Source organism: Stegodyphus dumicola, chromosome 3, assembly GCF_044657685.1.
Source record: "Stegodyphus dumicola isolate Sdum_Otavi_A_Nest chromosome 3, ASM4465768v1".
NCBI lineage: Eukaryota > Metazoa > Arthropoda > Arachnida > Araneae > Eresidae > Stegodyphus > Stegodyphus dumicola.
The window spans coordinates 152,372,879-152,392,673 of NC_140770.1; the positions used below are offsets into that span (position 1 = coordinate 152,372,879).

The 19,795-nt window shown below is 32.0% G+C and overlaps 1 protein-coding gene across 2 annotated transcripts in view; it reads left to right on the forward strand.

Annotated features, from left to right (window-relative positions):
* Positions 1 to 19,795, forward strand: part of LOC118203146 (protogenin-like) — a 255,985-nt gene that overhangs the window by 153,956 nt on the left and 82,234 nt on the right. For both annotated transcript variants that reach the window (XM_085813493.1, XM_085813492.1), the window contains exons 4-6: positions 3,369 to 3,516; positions 6,646 to 6,779; positions 11,827 to 11,958. In XM_085813493.1, the coding sequence (XP_085669619.1) occupies positions 3,369 to 3,516; positions 6,646 to 6,779; positions 11,827 to 11,958 (414 nt within the window). The remainder of the gene's footprint in view (positions 1 to 3,368; positions 3,517 to 6,645; positions 6,780 to 11,826; positions 11,959 to 19,795) is intronic.

Consider the following 19,795-nt stretch of genomic DNA (forward strand, 5'->3'; position numbering starts at 1 on the left):
AAAAAGACCCTCTCTCATGTCCCGGGGCCTTGCCGTTGGCGAGGAGGCTTCTCACTAATCTGGGACCCAAACACAAATCTAGAACACTTTCACACATATACACACATATATTTATTTCAAATATGCATGCAAACAATCGCTAATTCAATAAATAAAAATCAGTCATATTACTTATTTATATTACTTCATATTTATTCTAAAAATAAATAAAAATACAAAAAAAAAATATGGCGTCGAACTGCCCCTGCGTCGGAATGTACGGCGTCGAACTGCCCCAGCGTCAAAATGTTGGCGTCGAACCATCAGCGTCGAAACGACCTGCTTCGGATATTTATTAGCTTGTGATTAATACTGGTCCAGTTTGTGTTAGCCATGTAGATAAAGATTGCCCATTGTAGGATCTTCTAGCATGGATGGACATGGTATGGCATGTGTTTCTGTACATAAGAGTGAACAGATCGAAAGCAAAACAGGATTGTAAATTTCCTTGCCAGTGTTCACTAGGCATTTTCTTTTAGTGCCCAGTTGGATGCTTTTCCGAAAGATTCTCTTACACCTTTCTACTTCCTCGATTAATATATGCTGTTGTGCGACTTGTTGTTGTGACTTGTTGTTGCAAGGAAAATTAAGAAGGATTTTGATTCATGCGATGATAAATGAAGATCCTCATTTAGAATGTATGTATGTTGACATCCTCAAAATTGAGAAAATGTTTTGCAGATGAGCAATAACAGTAGCAGATGGCATATCGGGGCAGCATATTGCAAAGAGGAATCTTGAAAACTCATCCACAGTAGTAAGAAGCAACTGGTTCTTGAAAACTGTCGGGGAAGGATCTTTGAAGTCTAGATTTAGTTGTTCAAAACATGCAATTACTTTATCTGATTTCTTCTAGTCGAAAAGGCAAATGTTTAGATCTTATCAAGTGATACATTCCAGTTATTCCAGGGTGACAGAGTTCATTATGTAGTGTATTTAGATGTATTTGGGGTTTTATAGCTGCATTTGTTCTTGATAAAATGTCTGCAGTTTAATTTTTTATCTAGGGTAATATATGTTACAAATTTGAAACAAGCAAGCTCTAACTGCCAAGGCATAATCTCATTTTTGATTTTACTGCAGTCACTGATCAAGCATAAATGCCACTGGTCTTTGATCTGTAAAAACTTTGAAGTGCCTGCCAATTAAGTGGTATTCATAGTTTCAGAAAAATCCATCAACAGCATAATATTTCTTTTTCTATAGAGGAGTACTTCTATTATATAGAGTTTAATGGTATAGGGAAGAAGTCTGTAAAACATCCAGCTTGAGACTCAAGGTTGCTCCTATTGTAAATTCAGAAACTTTGGCTATTCTCTTTTAAGGGAATTAAAGGATTTTTCTCAACATTTTTACAAAGGAGAACAAGTCCTTTAGTCAAAATAAGGTGAATCTTTTCAGAAAAGCTCAGAATCAAATGGCAGTAATGAGCAAACATTGTCTGTGATATCTGTAAAGAGGCCTTATTCCTAGGAAAATTGGTAAATCTGTCAATAGTTTCAATCTGTCAGGATTGGGTTTTCTTTTATTATTAACTATATGGTAGCCAGCAATTCATTCAGAGTCAAGTTATATTTCTTAGCAGCAGCCATAAATCTCTCTTAAGGTATTGCTATGCTCAGCTTCATTCTTACCACATATATAGTTACATCATCAAGATAGGGAAAGGTTCCTGATAATTTTATTTGAAATTTCATTGATTATTCCCTGGAAAGAAGCAGCTCTATTTGCTACATCTATAACCATTCATGTCTGCGATGTTCTTCTATCACAACAAATGTTGTCCTTATTTGCCTCCTTCACTTGTGTGAGGGAATTTAAAAAAGTTTTTTTCTGATGTTTTCATTTAGATTCTTCTCCAACAAATGTGCGTTCAATATCAAATCTTTCTGGTTTCAAAAGGATTTCCATTTGAGGGGAGGGGTAGTTGATTAAACTGCTGTAAATGTAGTAAATCGTTTCTTTTAAGAATCTCAAAGAAAGCTTTAATTTAATAAAACTGCACATAAAGCAGTGCTAAATGTAATATTGTCAGAACATCATGTAAACAAAGAATAACTATTGCCATTCCATGTGATGTACTTGTGATATTGTCAAAAATAATAAAAAATAATACCACAATAGTGAAATGTGAATGTAGAAATTGCAGTAAGTATGAAGAACATTTGGAACAAAATGTCATTTTAATCATGCATCACAATATTGATAAACAGATTGATGTGCATTTTGGAATATGGCAAGCCATTCATGTATTTCTGCAGCAGTGATGTTTTAACTCCTATAATGAGAGGTTCAGAGGAGTCAATTTGCATTCTATAAACAAAGTCTTGTTGTGATACATGTATTGCAATTGCTGGTCGCTCAGTTGAATAACTTCCTGCTTGTAAATATTCTGTGATTAAAATGACATTTTCTTCATTCTTTGTACTTATGGTGTTTCCAGATTCTTCACTTTATGTTACAAAAATTGTTACTTTTGCCTTGTTCTGTCACCTTTTAAAGTTGTGGCCATCAATTCTATTGCATCTTGTTTAAAACAATTAGATTTTTAAGAAGCCTGCTATTTTCTCCAAAACTTAAAAAGATGTTAATGAAGGATTTTAATTCTAGTTTACTTTTCTTGCCATGTTTAAAAAATTTAGTTCCATTTCCCATTCCATGATTTCAATTTCATTCAACAGGCAGCTCTACCATTTTCTTGCATGCCTTTTTAATTATGGTTCAACTTATATTTTTGAGGCTTTAGATACTTGAAAATTATCTAAATTAGCCTCATTAGTTATTTTTTCTAAGGTTAAGTAAAATTAACCTTGTTGGTATTTAGTTTAAAAACATCATTAAGGAAGTTTTAGAGCATGACAATACATTACATTATGCTATTATGCATTTTTCATCCACCCACATTCAAGTGTTGCTGCCAATACATGAAAAATTGCTCCTAATGAACCTGGCTAGTGGTTGTCAGTCCATACTGAAGAATTGATGAGCATTGGTCTTTATGATTTCCATTCATTGATAATTTTCAAAGTAATTAAACCTCTGATTAAGTGATATTAAAAAGTGTAATACATATTTTTACTCATAAATTATTATAGTTAGTAATTAGAGATAATGTAAATTTTATATTTTATTATTATTAAGTAGCATAAAAATACATTGAAATATCTTGGCAGCTTTGGTAACTTTCAAAGTCACTTGCATAATTAAAAGCCTAACTGAAACTCAAATGGAGGGTATTTCAGGTTAATGCAAAAGTGTAGTTTATATGTTATGGTTGTCTTTCGTATAACTGTAGTTTTTGAGTGAAAATTTTTCTTTTTACTTCTTAGGCATGTCCAAATCTTTTAATTCTCAACCTCAACCGCAGACTACTCATGAAGGTGGACAGGCCCGTTTTAGTTGCCAAATTAATGCTGTTCCACCTGCAATCATCTCCTGGTATAGAGATGGCATTGAACTACCTCAAAATGACAGCAGGTAATTTTTTTGTGTTACTTAATGTGCCCCTATACATATATTCTGGTAATATATGTAATTACTTATGAGCAAATATACCTTGTATCCATAAAAGTCCTTACCTCTGTTTTTGCAACTTTAAGCTCTAGATATATATTTTGAATGGTAAACATGTTTTAAATTATATAAGTATTGATATTCCTGCGTCTTGAAATTTTGAAAAATCAGTTTTGTAAAAATAATGAAAACTATTTGTTTAATTTTATTTATATTTAGTAAAATTTTACACTCATTCTGAAAAGTAAAGTAGAAAAGTTCAAAAAAATTATGATAAAAATCAAAGGAATTTTCATTTCAAAATTTGGACTTTTTCCTTCAAATTTGGATTTTTGCCTCGGATCTGGAGTATAGATTAAAAAGCAACTTGGAGTAATTCAGGTTGATTTTCTTTCCCTTTAATGTTATTCAGTGATAATCTTTTGTGTAAATCGTTTCTTTTATCAGTATGTAACATTCTTTAAATTATAATTGTATTACATTCTGTTTCCTGAAAGCATTTTCATACAAGTAATTTAGAAGTCTTCAAGTGCTAAAAATACATTAAAATTTTATTTATTACTTCGGATTCCAGATTTATTGCTTAGGAATAGTTGTCTAGTAACCATTTCAAAAATTTGTTCGACTAAATACAATGCAGAGACTGAGATTTGGAATTGTCAGCAACTAACAGTTCAAGATTTTGAAAATTTTCAGATTTTAGACCATCAGTCAATGTAGTAAGATGAGGAGAAGACATGGCAATGTTGGGGCTTTCATTTATTGTTTAGGGCAGGTAGAAAAATGCTGTCCCTACAAAATCATCAATATAATGTCATTGGCTACCCGCCATGTAAATCCCTGGCCAGTAGGTGCTTGAATGTGGCATGCAGGACTGAGTTAAAAGTGTTAAGATTTCAGACTTTAATTTATGCAAGTAGTATCACAAGTTGGGTATGTGTTGGCTATTATAGCTTACCAGTTTGCATAGAGATGCGTGTCGGTTAATGTATTAACATCAGAAACATTTCTGTTATCTGATATTTCATTTTTGGTTATGCACATATGCAAACATTTTACTCTTCAATTTGTGTATGGACTGGGAACATGATCCCAAGTTTTGAAATTAAGTTTCTGTTATTTTATAGTGGGTATAAACATTTACTAAATATAACCTTTTAAGTCTGGGAAATTATATAAATAATTAGATTTTGTAATTTTTAAATTAAAAAATTAAAAATGTGAATATTTCTGTCATTTAAAATGTTTTTGTAATTGCTAGAATGTGTGTGTGTGCAACCAAATAATTAATGAATTAAATGGTGAAAAGTAATTAATCATATAGTTTAATACACTGGTTCTCAGCCCTTTTTTTTTGCCCCATGCACATTTTTCACTCTCATTTCCCAATAAATTTAGATTGTTTTTAAATGTGTTTCAAATGCCAAAGCTAGAATAAAAGTAGTTTTTATGTTTAGAAACTAAAATTAATTAATTCACAATTTAACTAAAGGCTGCCTATTTTCCCTTGTGATTTTTTATTATATTGTCAAAGGTACAATCCCTAATCTTTATAAATTTATCTAGAGTGCCCCATACTTTTATTATTTTTGATACAAAATTATAAATGAATTTTATAAAGAGAATTCTTTAATCTCTTTTTTTTCTCATTAAACTATATGATAAGATATTTTTTTCCATTTTGTTCAGCAATTATTTTATGTAAAAGCTTATTTTATAAAAACTATTTTTTATGTTTATTTTAGATTTTTTGTTAAATTGTTAAAAGTGTTTAATAAGAAGATGAAAGTTCGAAATACCATAAAACATAAAAATGTGTTGCAAAATAAACAACCAGTAAATGATGGGGACTCCTGTTGCTTAAAAGATGTCAGAACTCTTTTAACTCCCCAAGCGGTTATGGGTATGGTACCAAACCCTAAGTTAACAAAAAGCTAAATAGTAATTTCATGATTATAATTGCAGAATGGTCCTCTTCCAGTATATGCACTGCTTTAATTGTCTATTTTTGAATGTTTTTCATCATTATCTATTTTCTCCCTGAGACTGGCTCCCCTTTTTGAAAAGTGTCATCAGTAGCTTTGATTTTAATAATTCATATAATATCAAATGTAATACCCAAATAATTGTGTAAAATTATAAATATATCTTATATTAGAATTCAGAATTACTGACAACACTTTTTAAAGCGACGAATCAGTCTTGGGTGAAATGCTGAAATGTTTAAGCAAAATGGCAACTGTTTGCCAAGATAGAAAACTTTACAATGAAAACTCTTCATCACCAACCTACATTATCCCCTTGATGTACGAATAAAATCCGTATCTGGAGAATGAATTTGAACACTCATGTGCAAGCTTAGGAACAAAACTTTTTATTTTCGAATTTACATTGCAATAATAATATATTGCATGATGTTCATCAAAGACAGTTCTTGACATCTTGGAGATGTCAGTCTACAGTGCCACATGAAATCAATGACATCTCCCAGATGTCATCATTTGTCAAGCCGTTAAGGGGTAGTCAAGGCTCTTGAAGTGTGCTTTTAATTTGCTGAATGTCTGCTGTGGCTGCAAACAAAAATCCTACTAGCAAAGCAGTTGCGTAGTGTAAAAGCGTCATAATCTTTTTTTAAGGTCCTTTCATCAGCTTAAAATCTGATTTAAGAATTTTTGTTCCCCTTAAGGTACTGTTTTGAAAGATTTTTGGCTAAACTTCATATGAGCTGCTATTGTGTTTAGGGCACTATCGTTAATGTGTCCTCCAAAAATGTGTTCATAATAGGATTAATCTTAAATTATGTTTATGAAGTATTTATTAACTGTCATTGTCATTGTACTAAAAAAATTATACCAGATTTTTATTTTTTAAGATTAAACAAAAAATTACAATGAAAACTAAAAATGAAAAATTGCAAAATATTTTCTTTGCAGTACAAAAAAGGTAATAAAGAATGAAAAGCGTAGTGGCGTGCCTCCTTAAATCTTTCACTAAAGTATTTATTTTATCTGTGCAATAATTTCATCAGTTTTTGCTATATGTTCATCATAACAGAACAGAAATCTAAAGATTTATGAATATTTCAAAATCTAGGTACACCTTCCTACCCTCAGGTACACTGCAGATTACTGGGGTTGTGATGAGTGATTCAGGTAACTATAGATGTCGCTCTATAAACATTGCTCGAATCAGGGACAGTTCTGAAGCCTTTTTGACTGTGCTGCCCAGTAAGTTATCCTTTGTTTAGCAAGTTGTTTCCCCCCCTAATATATTATGTTAATTCTTGCTTCCCTTTCAGACTGCCTTAATTTTAAAGTGTCAGTGTACAGTTGTTGCCAGTGCTTGTATTATTCTAATAAAAAAAAATTATATATATGCTCCAGTATGTGAAATGTTTATATAAAGTGCTATAGAGCAGTTTTGTTCGAAGTGTAAACATTTATTATTTATTCACCTTCAAAGGAACATCTGTAAGAGCATATACTCTCACTCCCCTGCTTCTTGTTTTCTGGAAGTATTCAAAGAATGCCTTTATCTCATATCTGTCATAGGCTGGCTGTCACATCATTTTGGATAGCTTGATTCTGTCTAATATTTTGACCAATGCAAAATCCTTTTTATAAAAGAAAACAATAGAGTTAAAGAATGAAAATCTTTATTGCAAATAAAGGATCTCTTTCTAATAAAAAGAATCAAGTATCTTTGCTGAAATGTCCTTTTGCTCAAAATATGTTATTAATTCGTGGAAATATTCAAAGAATGCCTTTAGTCATAGACTGGCTGCCACATCAATTTGGATAGCTTGAATATTGACTAATGTAGAATCCTTTTGATAAGAGAGAACAACAGAGTTAGAGAACGAAAAATCTGGTAAATAAAGGATCTCTTTCCAATAAAATAAATAAATAAATAAAAAAAAAAAACTCAAGCATCTTTGTTGGAATGTCCTTTTGCTCAAATATATCATTAATGTGCATGGTTCAAAGCTTTAACTTCATTTGTATTATGTGATGCATGATTCCACTTCATACAGTTTTTCTGCAGAGACGTTTGTACTATTTATTAACAGTTCTTTGGGTTCCAACAGATAGTATGTTGAATTTTGGAGGTTAGAGCTAGAAAAGTTCAAAACTGCACAGATGCTGCTTGTGTTTTTTTGCATTAACATAACATTGTAACATGAATATTAAAATGAAATATGCAGAGATTGTGTAGATATTGGCTTTCTGATTCTTACTTTGAATGTTGTATTAAAAGTAGAAAATTGGAGACCTTGTTTGTCATGGTCCTAATGTCAGAAGTCATATTGATTTTCAAATAAACACTTTGGTATTGTTTATATTATATTTTTATATTATTATACCACGAGGTATGGTATACTATGTTCATGCATTATATTATTATACCACGAGATACAGCATAATATGTTGTAGCTTGCATAACACAGTAAATATAATTAAGATACAACACAGTAAATATACTCAGGAACACTGAAAATAGTGCACCAAGAAGGAAGAAAGGTACAATCACAAAACTTTGCAAATAAGTACGGTGATATCTGATATGCAAATGATCCAAGTTTGGTGCCAGTAGCTATGACTGTATGTTCTGACTCTACAGTGGTGCTCCAATCAGAAGTGGGCTTTATATAAATTAGCACATAGATGAAGATTGATAAATCTGATGATTACATTTAGACTGTAGAAGGATTTTAATAAGCGAAGAATGCCTGGTAGATATGTGAGAAGACATTTCTGATAGCTAATTGAGTTTGAGAGAGACCTGAATTGGCATGAAAAGTGCAGGTTGAACAATGTGCCATATTGCTCCCCAAGTTGATCATTCAGAGTGTGCTGACAGAACATGTTGGGAGCAGTGGACACGAGATGGTATCCACATGCAGAGAACCGGGTCTGGAGTAAAACAGTTAGATGGTGAGGTAAGAGGATCAAAGGATCATGCGACAAACTCTGGTGGATCCCAGAATGACTCATTACATGATACAATTAGATGAAGAGGTGCTAGTTGTTCCACAGACCTTCTCCAGATGCCTTGTGGAAGCGAATATGCAATCCAAGTGCTCTTTCTGTGTACTGTCTTTAACACCAAAATGTTGGTGACTCTGTCTACAGTGTTGCCAAGCCAGAATGATGTGGGATACCACAAACTGGCAAAGAGTGGTATTTAATGATGAATCCCAGTTCATTTTGGGGACAGATGATAATCACATACGGGCGCGTGGTGGGAGTGTTCTGGTGTACAAGGGAATTCCATTCACATTGTCATGCAACATACTGTCAGGATGGGGCCATACCTTGTGATAGGTGGTCTACTGTAATTGTGGTATGTGGAATCTTAACGGGTCAGTGTTATGTTGATGACATTCTTCAATCCTGCATAGAATCTCTCCTAAATGGTCTTCCAAGGGCAGTTTTTGAAAAAGATAATGCTCATCCACATACAACTTGAGTTGCTCAAGACTTCCTACATCATGTTCAGACTCTCCCATGGCCACCTTGCTCCCCAGACTTGTCACCTACAGAGCATGTGTGGGACAAATTGAAATGCCAGATGCCGCTGTGTCAATTTAATTTGGATGTGGTTGTTCAAGATTTGTGGACCCATCTGCCTCAGAACAACATCAGATGTCTAAACAACTTAGTGCCACACCATGTTTCGGCATGCATTGCAGCAGGAGGCGGACTAATGCATTATTGAAGTTGCATTCTATTTCTCTGATTGTACACACCATATATGTGTATTTGTCTTGATTTGGGGATCAAGTTGATCTCTCATTTGTATGTATTAAATTTGATTTCAGTCTGATGCTCCTTCAGTGTCTGATGCTTCAGTGTTCTTAATTTCTAACTTTAATTTACAGTAGTCCCGTAATTCTCCATTTTAATTTGGCTATTTCTTGTTTTTGTCCTAAAAATAGTAACTGCTTATAATAAATCTTTTTAAACTCCATCATTTAGAAATTTATATGTATCATATTCTTACATAATACTAATGATGCAGGCATTTAAACAAATGCTTCAGCTAATAAGATTTCAGTTGGAACCTTAACTTTTTATTAATAGCCAATAGAAAAATTTGGAAGTGAAACTCAAATTGATCTTTACTAAAGGACATATTGAATTCCTGCTTATGCTTGCTGTCCTGTTCAACATATCGCACCTTGCCTCTCTTTCATCTATCGTATTTAAGATGTAGAATAAGAAATGTGATCGAGGCGGTTACACATTTTCCACCCATTATGATATACAATGTATAATTCATATTTAGAAGGAATAAAGAAAAATGTAATTAATTTAACATTACATCTGAACATTTGATTCCAACTATGCATTTATTTATACATCACTACATACCATCAATGCATCAGCACCATTACATATATATATATAGAGAGAGAGAGAGAGGCCAAGAGCAAAAAATTTGCGGCGGGTTAGTTAACACAGTAGATTCCAAAGTCTGTGTTTGGCTGCCTATCCCCCTTTTTTCAAGCAAAGTGCCCACTATGTATACTAGAATTTTACCTTTCAACAGTATATTATTAGATGTTCTCTGCATGTCATCTGTAGGCATTGACTGAATATGCTTAAAATTAGATTTGTAGTCATGTTTTTGGAATTTTGGCGGATAGTTCATAATTTCCATTCTTTAGAATGTATAAAAGTCACTTTATATGCAAATTGTACCAAAATACATGAAGGGTCAATTGAGTTGCTATCGCATTACTCATGCTTAACTGTAATATTTATTAATTTATATAACTGTTTATATTATATTTAACTGTAATATTATTTGTATAATCAAGTGAATGTTTAAATGTTTAAAAATCAAGTGAATATTTAAATGTTTAAAAATGTGTAGATAAGCAGATTATCCAACCATAATCGAATTGCTTCTCGGAATCCTTTAATTGCCTCAGACTTGTAAACCCCCTAGATCTTAAAGCATAGATCTTGGAGTGATATCATCCATGTTGGAAAAAGTGGGCTGTGTTGTCCTGTGTAATGCCACTTCATACATTTTTTCTATAGAGAATATGCTATTACATTCTAACAGCCCAAATCAGTTGCAGTTTTCATGCACGACATATGGAAAAATTCACGAATGTTCCATTGTTGATGCAGTGAAGCTTTTCACAATAGAAGATGTATGATGGAAATGTAGTGTCAACAACTGTTGATAAAGTGTTATAACTGGAAATTGATTTGAGAGAAGTCACTTCAATGTTATGTAGCAGAATTCATATGAGGGCAGAGATTTTGAATTCGATACTCAGCCATTCCATGCTGGAACTTTAAAGAAAAAAATCTAATGTGTACACCACATCCTTGTATGGAATATTAAATTATACACATTTTTTCTTGCATTTGATTTAATCTTATTGGATTGAATTAAATCTGTTTCGTTGATAGCATATAAACCACAATAGAATAAATGCACTCTTTAAAATTCACTATATTTGTTTACCAACGCGACACTCTGGCGCTAGGTTCACTTAACAGTGTTACATTTCGTTCATATTATAACTCAGAATGCACAAAATTTATATCATTTGAAGAATTATCTAATCATTGCCACATGTTCTATTCAAATACTGTAATAAATCTAGAACGATGTATAAAAGAATTTAAGCAAACAAAACAAAAAAGAAACAGTTTTTCACAGACGCTTCAGTATTTCTCATTCAATTAATTCAGGTCTCACTTTGCGACGAGGCAAAAATGCATAAAAACTCAAAATATCTATATTACAAATTACAAAATCTTAAACACTTATTTCCTCAAATAAATTCCAGAATAGATTAAACATGATTTAATTTGCAGTAATAAAAGAAGGCGTTATCTTTGCTGTTGCAGCAGCAGTTTTATAATTTTTTAGGATTAAAAAAGTCTTTTATTCTGTCTTTACATACAGATGTCATGCAAAAACGTTGTTAAATTGCGGTCAAAATAGATATTTTCGTTGGCATATGCTGCCTGAAACTTTTGAGATTACAGTGCTTCCTTTTTACTTCGTACAAGGAAGTAAAAAAAAAAAAAAAAAAAAAAAAAAAAAAATCATATTTGAAGAAATTAATATTAATTATATACTAGTTCTAAAAATATATAGAAATAATTTATCTTTTTACATGTATTTTTATAAATTTATCATAGAAATTTTAAAAAAAATCACCTATGATGCCTACATTTTTATTTTATTTGTTTACTTTGCATTTCACTTTAAAGCTACTGATTTATCATGAAGTTCTTCTTGTAGGAGTTCAGCAGTTTCAGCCACCAGTGTTTCTGAGTACTGGTGAAGGAGTTACTGCCATCACCAATAATCCTGCAGTTTTGGAATGTATTGCAGACGGGTTTCCTAAGGTTGAACTCAGCTGGAAAAGAGAAGGTAATTAATTGCTGTTGGTTTTTTTAGCATTTAATTTTTGTGATATAATAATTTAATTTTTTTTTTTTACATTCCTCAGCATTTGACTGTTAGGTTATGATATTAAGATTTAAAATCTTTCCTATTCCCTAGCATTTGACTTTCATATAAAGCAAATTTTAAATCCTCCCTTAATTTACCTTTTTCCTTCTCCCATTTCCTGAAATTTTTGTTTTACACAAATAGATCTGAAATAAAAGCAATTAAAATCCCATTGCTGCAAATATTTATATTTACTGTGATTTGAAATCTGGAAAATTCTTTCATGAAAACTCAGACATTCCATAAGAATATGAGATTTTTCTAGTTTTCTTACCTTGGATAAGGATTCAAACTGCAGTACTAGTAACCTAACTCACACTACCCCAACTTTCATGAATTCAGAGTTACAATATTCCATAAATTCTATTGTGCATGAAGAAAAATCTTTCTATGTTTAAATGTGTTTCTATGTTCACTGACATCCCTTGGTCTAAGCAGGTCCCTTACCTTGGGGTGATCCTCAACAATACTCTCACATGGGCCCCATACATTACACATATTTCGAGTGCGTAAAATGAAACTCTACCCCTTAATTGCTTGAAACAGTGCTTTATCTTTAGAAAATAAGTTACTTATTTACAAGTCCATTTTGCATCCCATGTTGTGTTATGTTTGCCCGGTATGGGCATTTGCCGTAAAAACCCAACGTAAAAGGCTCCAAACTGCATAAAACACAGTACTTAGACAAATAACTGACTTCCCATGGTATGTGAGAAATAACAGAATACACGAAGAACTTAATTGTTCAATTGAGATCTTTCTATTATAAACTTGCTAAAAATTTCCGCGAAATGCAAAATAGTATTGACAACCCGGCAATTAAAATCTATACATATGATTATAATGATCTTGGTAATTTGAATCGGCCACTGGCCATTCTCAATATATGGAATATGTAACGTTTACTTTTCTTTTCCTGAAGTAGGTGTAGTTTTGTTTATATAAATGTGATTGTATGTAATTGTATCTCACTTGGCGCTGAGAGACTTGCACTGACCATTCCTGTTACTGATGACTGCATGTATATATCTATATTTAAAAAAAATTAGAAAAATAATAATATTTATAAATATATATAAATATTAAAAAAAGAAAATAGCAAGAATCATTATTTTAAAAAAAAGAAAAGAAAAAAAATAATAATAATTGTCAAAATTATGTTATCTTGTAATGTTTTTTATATGTATATTTCTCTTTCCAATCAATATTCGAAAGTACTTTTGTTCTACAGGGAGTAGGGTCTTTGAACCCAGGTACCCAGTGTTTAGACACCATTCTACGGAATCAGAGGATTCTATGTTTAAAATTTACAAAATCACGTGACAGTGGTGTTTCTGTGAATACGACTGGCAATGCAAGTTAAAATATATTTTAAACCTCTGAGCGGCATGACCGGCTTTATTCAGACATGAGATTTTTTGTTACTTGACACATATTAACTTATAATTATTTTACTTTCTTACTTTCTTTAATAAACTAAATGTCATCTTAGTCAATGTAAGTTTATCAAAATAAAGACTAAAGTAAGTAATTATGAAAATTTAGCTTATAAATGCTGTTTAGATGCAGGTTTTCATGATGGATCCAAAATCCTGTGCCGCTCAGAGGGTTAATTTGTTGCTCTGAAAATCCAAGAATTTTAAAAAATGAGGCTAAAACTGACTTGCCAGTGATTTGGAAATCAAATTTTAAAGTTTGGTCGACAGCTTCTGTTTTCTGCGACTATTTTCTTTATACTTTAAAATCAAAGGTGAATGCTTATTGCTAGCCTAAACAAATTCTGCTGGAAGGGACACTTCTTATCAATAATGCACTTTGCCACTATCTGATTTTGACTCCTGTGAAGTCGTTCCTTTCCTCCAAAGGCTAACCAACTTGCTTCAAACAATGAGCTAGAACTGGGGTTCCCAACCTTTTTGTCCCTAAGAGCACATTCTAGAATATCTGTTGGATGGTGGACTTTTTCAAGGTGAAATTATAGTTGGATAGAGTTACTAATACCTGTACATAAAAAAAGAAATCGGCCGCATTTCGTTCTGCGCTGGTACATGTGTTGGACGCAATTTCTCTTTCATTAAAAATGAGAAAACTTTCATGTATAATTTTATTGAAAACAAAAACATTTTTATTGTGGTCGCACAGTGATTGGGCACACATTAAACAATCAGCAGGGGCATATTATTGAGAACCCCTAGTCTAAGGAGTCATTAAAATTTTCACATTTATTAAATAAAACAGTTTAAATACATGCACGGAAGTCTTTTGAAGACTTTTAAACACAAATCAATGTTTAGATGTTGTTAAAAAATCAGTGGGTGATCTTGGATTGAAATTTTCAATAAAACTAGAATACGGGGTTGCCACGCTACCTGGAAAACTGGAAAAAGTCGGAGAATTTAAATATTTTAGTCAAAATCTGGAAAAGTCAGGGAATGTCATACAGCAACCCCCCCAAAAAGCGACTTTTGTGCCAATGTTGGAAGCGATGGCTTTGTTGGCGAATTATGTATCGTATGAGCATCATTCGGGCGTAGAGCCAGTTTTCGCAGTTCCAATCAGATTGTCTTTTAGAAAGGCAAAGCAAGTTTCCGGCAAGTTTGGTTTCCAGTAACCTTTAGAATCTTAAGACTTGCATGTGCAGGTTATGTTGAACTAAAGAAAATACCATCCCATTCTCCTATACAACAAAATCAGTTTAATCCTAATATATAGAACCATGGAGGCTAGAATAGCCCCATGTACTCTGTTCTAATGTAAGAATGTCTATGTAAAGAAAGAAAGGTTCCATAGACGTAATGTAAATTAGTTTGCTAGAGTGCCACTAGAAAGCGAAGGGAAAAACTCGCCAAGGGATTTGGCGACGGAACCTGATGGCGAGAATTTCCCCCTCTGCGATGTGTACAGGAAATTGTGGAGCATGTGTTAAGAAGAAACATTCTTTGACTTTTGCGATAATTTATACTCGGATTTTCGTACTTTTTTGCTCAAAATAGCTAATTTATTAACTAATTTACTCGTGCAAAAAATATTTTTTTTTCCTTTAAAGTTTAAGGAAATTTAAAACGATATTCGTTTTATGTACTCTTGATAAACTTGACCTTCGAACTTCACGAGCTTCAGCGATAGATATTTTGCGCATATACAGCTGTTTCCCTCTATGTTGGGATGGAGCCATTCCTATTGCAGAGAAGTTTTTTTATCTTAATAATGTATATTTTTTTATTCTAACCTTTATGTACGGTACACATGGGATTTGGTGGCATTATGATGAGCAGTAACAACAGTTACCTCTTTCTGTCTCTTAGTCTCTGTTTAAGAAGGTGTTGGGTAGTAAATCAGTCATTTTGGTGTTGGCAGCAGTTTTCAAAATTGTACAAAGGCCGTAGCGAAGACTAAAATTTTATCGCGAAATCTTTTTAACTTTTTTTTTTTCATTTTAATAAATGCCTTATTTTTCATTTTGCAGTAAAATAAAAAAATAGTAATCAGTCATCTAGGCTAACATTTAATATTCGCCAAAGTAGCCATTGACTATTGTAATTCAATTTTTAATTAATTAACTTCATTTTAATGTTATTTATATCATTTAATGTTCTTTTTTCCTCTAAATTTATTTATTATTAGTTAATAATACTTTCAAATTTCAGGCAAATTTCTCTGGCTTAATTCTGAAACTAAATGTAGCAGTATGATGACATTCTATCACGAAATTTAATGCACATATTTTTGTTTATGTGTGCTGCTGAATAAATATAAAATACCTGAATTTATTTTAAAATATCATTAAACAGATTTCTTTCGTTTAGCTGCAAAATGTCTAAAAAAAATTCATTTTTTAATCCGGATTGGGCAGATTCTAATCTCAATCTTCAGTGGAGAAAACAACTCCTATTATAGCTATAATAGTAATGCTTTCAGGATTATATATATAATATGTCATAGGCAGTTGGCAAATTTTTATGTTTTCAATTGGTACCATAATTAATTTACCTCTCAGTGCAGCCAACGCACACTATGTGAATAGAAAAACGTGTTCATTCTTCTTCAAAAAATGTGATGAAAGCAAGAGTAGAAACTGATCAGTTCACTGATGTAGTAGAAGTTGTCAGTTTTGATGTGCAATTTAATTTGAAAGATGGTAGGGATGTCAGTGAGATAAGGCATTCACATAACAAAGAGCTGATTATTGATCAGCTTACAGAGTTGTGTGAGCAAATTGCTATTAAGAAGCTGATACTTCAGACTGGGACATGACTTGTGAACTTGGCAGACACACTTAATTCAGTTGAAAAAAGGTTACAAATTTTAGAGAGTGTGGGTTCTAAGCAAGAAACATATTCTAGTTACAAGGCAAAGGGTGGGACTAGTTTGCTGTACAGAAATTTTGCATGATTAAGAAAAAAGTTATTAAGTCATCAGACAAGTTCGTTTTATAAAACAATTGTCATCAAAATAAATAAATTGTATGAAGCACATTTACTTTAATATTATTTTTTATTGATTTGTATGAAAGCTGCCGTTTTCATTGCCAATTTGTCCTTTAAACAAAATTGTTTCAACCCTCAGTTCTATTTAACTAAAATTTATATGTAATTAAATGTAAATTTAGACCCTGGCCTAATATGCTTTTTATTGAACCCACTTTAATGCTTAACTTCAGAATATTATAGTGTAGCTAGATTTTGAATAATGTGGGAGTTAGGAATGTTGATTCTTTGTCTCGTCAAAAGTCCTGTGTAAAATGTAGTAACAATTCGAATTAAATAGACTAAGATTAAACAGAGTTTTATCCAAATTTTCTATTTAAGAAATAATTTATTCCATTACCAAAGGGCATAAATTTGTTATTTTGCTGGGTGTCTTCTAAAAATTTTTTAATAATAATTCTTAATCATTGAACTATATTGTGTAAGCTAATTTGCGTGATGTAGAAAGACATGATTTTATTTTGTGATTAGTTGTCTTAAGTAACTAACTTTTAAATTTCATGACTATATTAATTTTGTTTTTGTTCTTAGGATTTGTTTTAATGATTCGTGCTTTCAGTTTTATATGTTAATATATCATATTTCTGCTTCTTAGCCCATGATTAGAGTAGTACTGTAATTATTGCCTTACACAAATATATATATAAAAAAAAGGGCAAACTTTGAGAGGTGAATAGTCATTTTTAGTCTAAAGAACACGTGGCCAAAAATAATTGCAAACCGAGAGATTGTTTGTAGTACGCATACAGAAGAATGAGAAAAAAGATGAAAAACCAACTTTATGGGTAATTGCAATAATTATTCAAAACAGCAACCGCCATCTCTCAATGATGATGAAGGTTAGTGAACGTTCCTGAACTCAATACATAGTTGCAGCATTGACTAAAATTCTGGCATTAAAGTCAAAGGAAGTTTTCATGAAAGGTTCTCGGACTAGGACTCGGTTTCACAAACTAGGTTCTACAAAAAGAAATTGAGACATGACAGATCGAGCAATGCTAGGCAACTTTGGCCACCAACATAATGCCCCTTCCCAGTTGGGTCAATATAGATAGTTCCTTACAAATTGTTGAAAATGGATTGGTATGTAATCATGCTAGTACCTTAAAAAATTTATGGTATTTTCCTCTGTCAAATTTGGAAGTTCATTCATATTAGTTTTCTGACCATGTGTATACTGATTTATTGCATTGATTGATACTACTGCACATTTATGCATGTGGAATTGCATATTGCTAGCCAGCAAGTCCTCAGCACTTTCATTTTTTCCATGCATTCTGTGATAGAAAAGAACTGATTCTGTGTGTTCTTTTATGAACCCTTTCGAGATGGCGCGCCTTTATTCAACACCTGTATAAATACATGTTCATTATAGTGCAAAGACATATGTGCAATCATTTTACCATGTATACATTTTTAATGTTTTTTACTTATTTTACTATGTAAAAAACATTGTAAGGCAATAAAAGTTAAAGAACATTTAAATTAATTAACGAGGATTATCAAACATGACTGATAATAAATGTATTACAATTTCGAAACTTTTACAAAGGTAGAAAACTTGTTGTTAGCAAACATTCACACATCATATACTGGTGTAAGTTAAAGTTCGCAAACTCCCTCAGTTCTTTTGGTCAACCAGTGTTGCTAAAATCAGATTGTAAAAATGCCCATCGATTAAATTGACCCATGCAAGTATTATGTTCTTCCTCTGATCAATTTCGTCATAATAAACTGATGTCATGGCTTTCTAAATAAATGTAAAGGGAAGTACGTGAAATATTAGTGATAAAAGCAATGCAAGGTGGAGTAGAACTCCGCACAGTAACCCTAAAAGGCCTTGCATGGTAATAAAAAAAGAATCCGAGGGATATCAGAAAAGTGAATGCTTATATCGGGTGGCAAGTTAAAGAGGCCATTGTTCTATTTGTTTATATTATGCTTTGCCTCTTCCCTTGTAATAGCTGACACCAGCGGCAGAATATAATTAAACTCAAGATCAGAATCCTGAAACTATATTCAGTTCAAAAGTAATGGACACAGGATGCCATCTAGTAGTCTTTAAAGCATGTTTCAACTTAAAATGTGTATGTGCATCACCCATGCCTTGTCTTAGTTCTCCAGTAATACATGGGTGGGATGCCCAGATGTGAAAGACGTTCATAGGGAATGCGTATATGGGATGGTTGTCCTGAAAGGGTTAAAATTTGTCCCATCATTTTTTAACACTAAAAATACTGAAACTTAGTATATACCTCCTAGCAGTCCAAATGGCTGCATTGTGAAAGAGTAACTAATGTGTAAAGAAATTTGTTTAAAATTAATTTTTAATATTTTTATATTATTTACAATTATATAACAAGTTATTAGTAAATATTAACAATAAAAATTACTTCACTTGGAAAAAAAAATTTATGCATTATTATTTGTACATTTTTTGCAAATGAAAGTGGAAATCTTTTTATGTGTAAATCTTCCACACACATTTTTCACATATATTATTTGTTTTGTTGTTGTGGCAAAGTTGCACTTGACAAATTTTGCGTTTGTTTCAATGGGTTGCATTTGATGATGTTGCAGTTGGTCTTTGTGCTCTGATGACTTTTTCTGTCTTTGCAGTTTTGTATTCGGTGGAAAGCTGTTCTGCTAATTGAAACAAGAACTCTTTTCTTTATATTTGTATTCCTGTCCTTGTTTTGGTAAAGAATCCAAGCATTTATAGGAGCCAAATATAAAATATTGAAAAATATTTGGAGGGGCCATTTACGAGAACTTGTTTTTACTGTATATTTTCTGGCCATTTGATTCCTCATATCAAATCCAAATTTTGTGCTGTTATAAAATTGAATAGATTCCGGTAATATGTTTTTATTATTTTTATCAATTTTCACAAATTTATACTTAGAAATTAGAACAGCTACTCTTTTATTTGATTTGCTTTTATATATTGTAAGAACACAGTTCTCTGATTTAAGAACTTAGAACAACTACTCTTTTATTTGGTTTGCTTTTATATATTGTAAGAATACAGTTCTCTGATTTATAAAGCAGAGTGGAAAAACGATGTTATCCTTGGTTTGTTTGGCTGATTTGGATAGTTCTCTTTTGTTTCCTCAAATAGTTCCAACTAGAGTTGTTTGTTTGGCCAACAGTTTTGTCGCGAGTAACATGCCAGTGAAAACGTTATCAGTCGTGATATTTTTTCTACAGTTTGTATATGGCTCAAGAAGTTTCAGAACAACGTGTTTACTCAGATTCCAATAACAAGT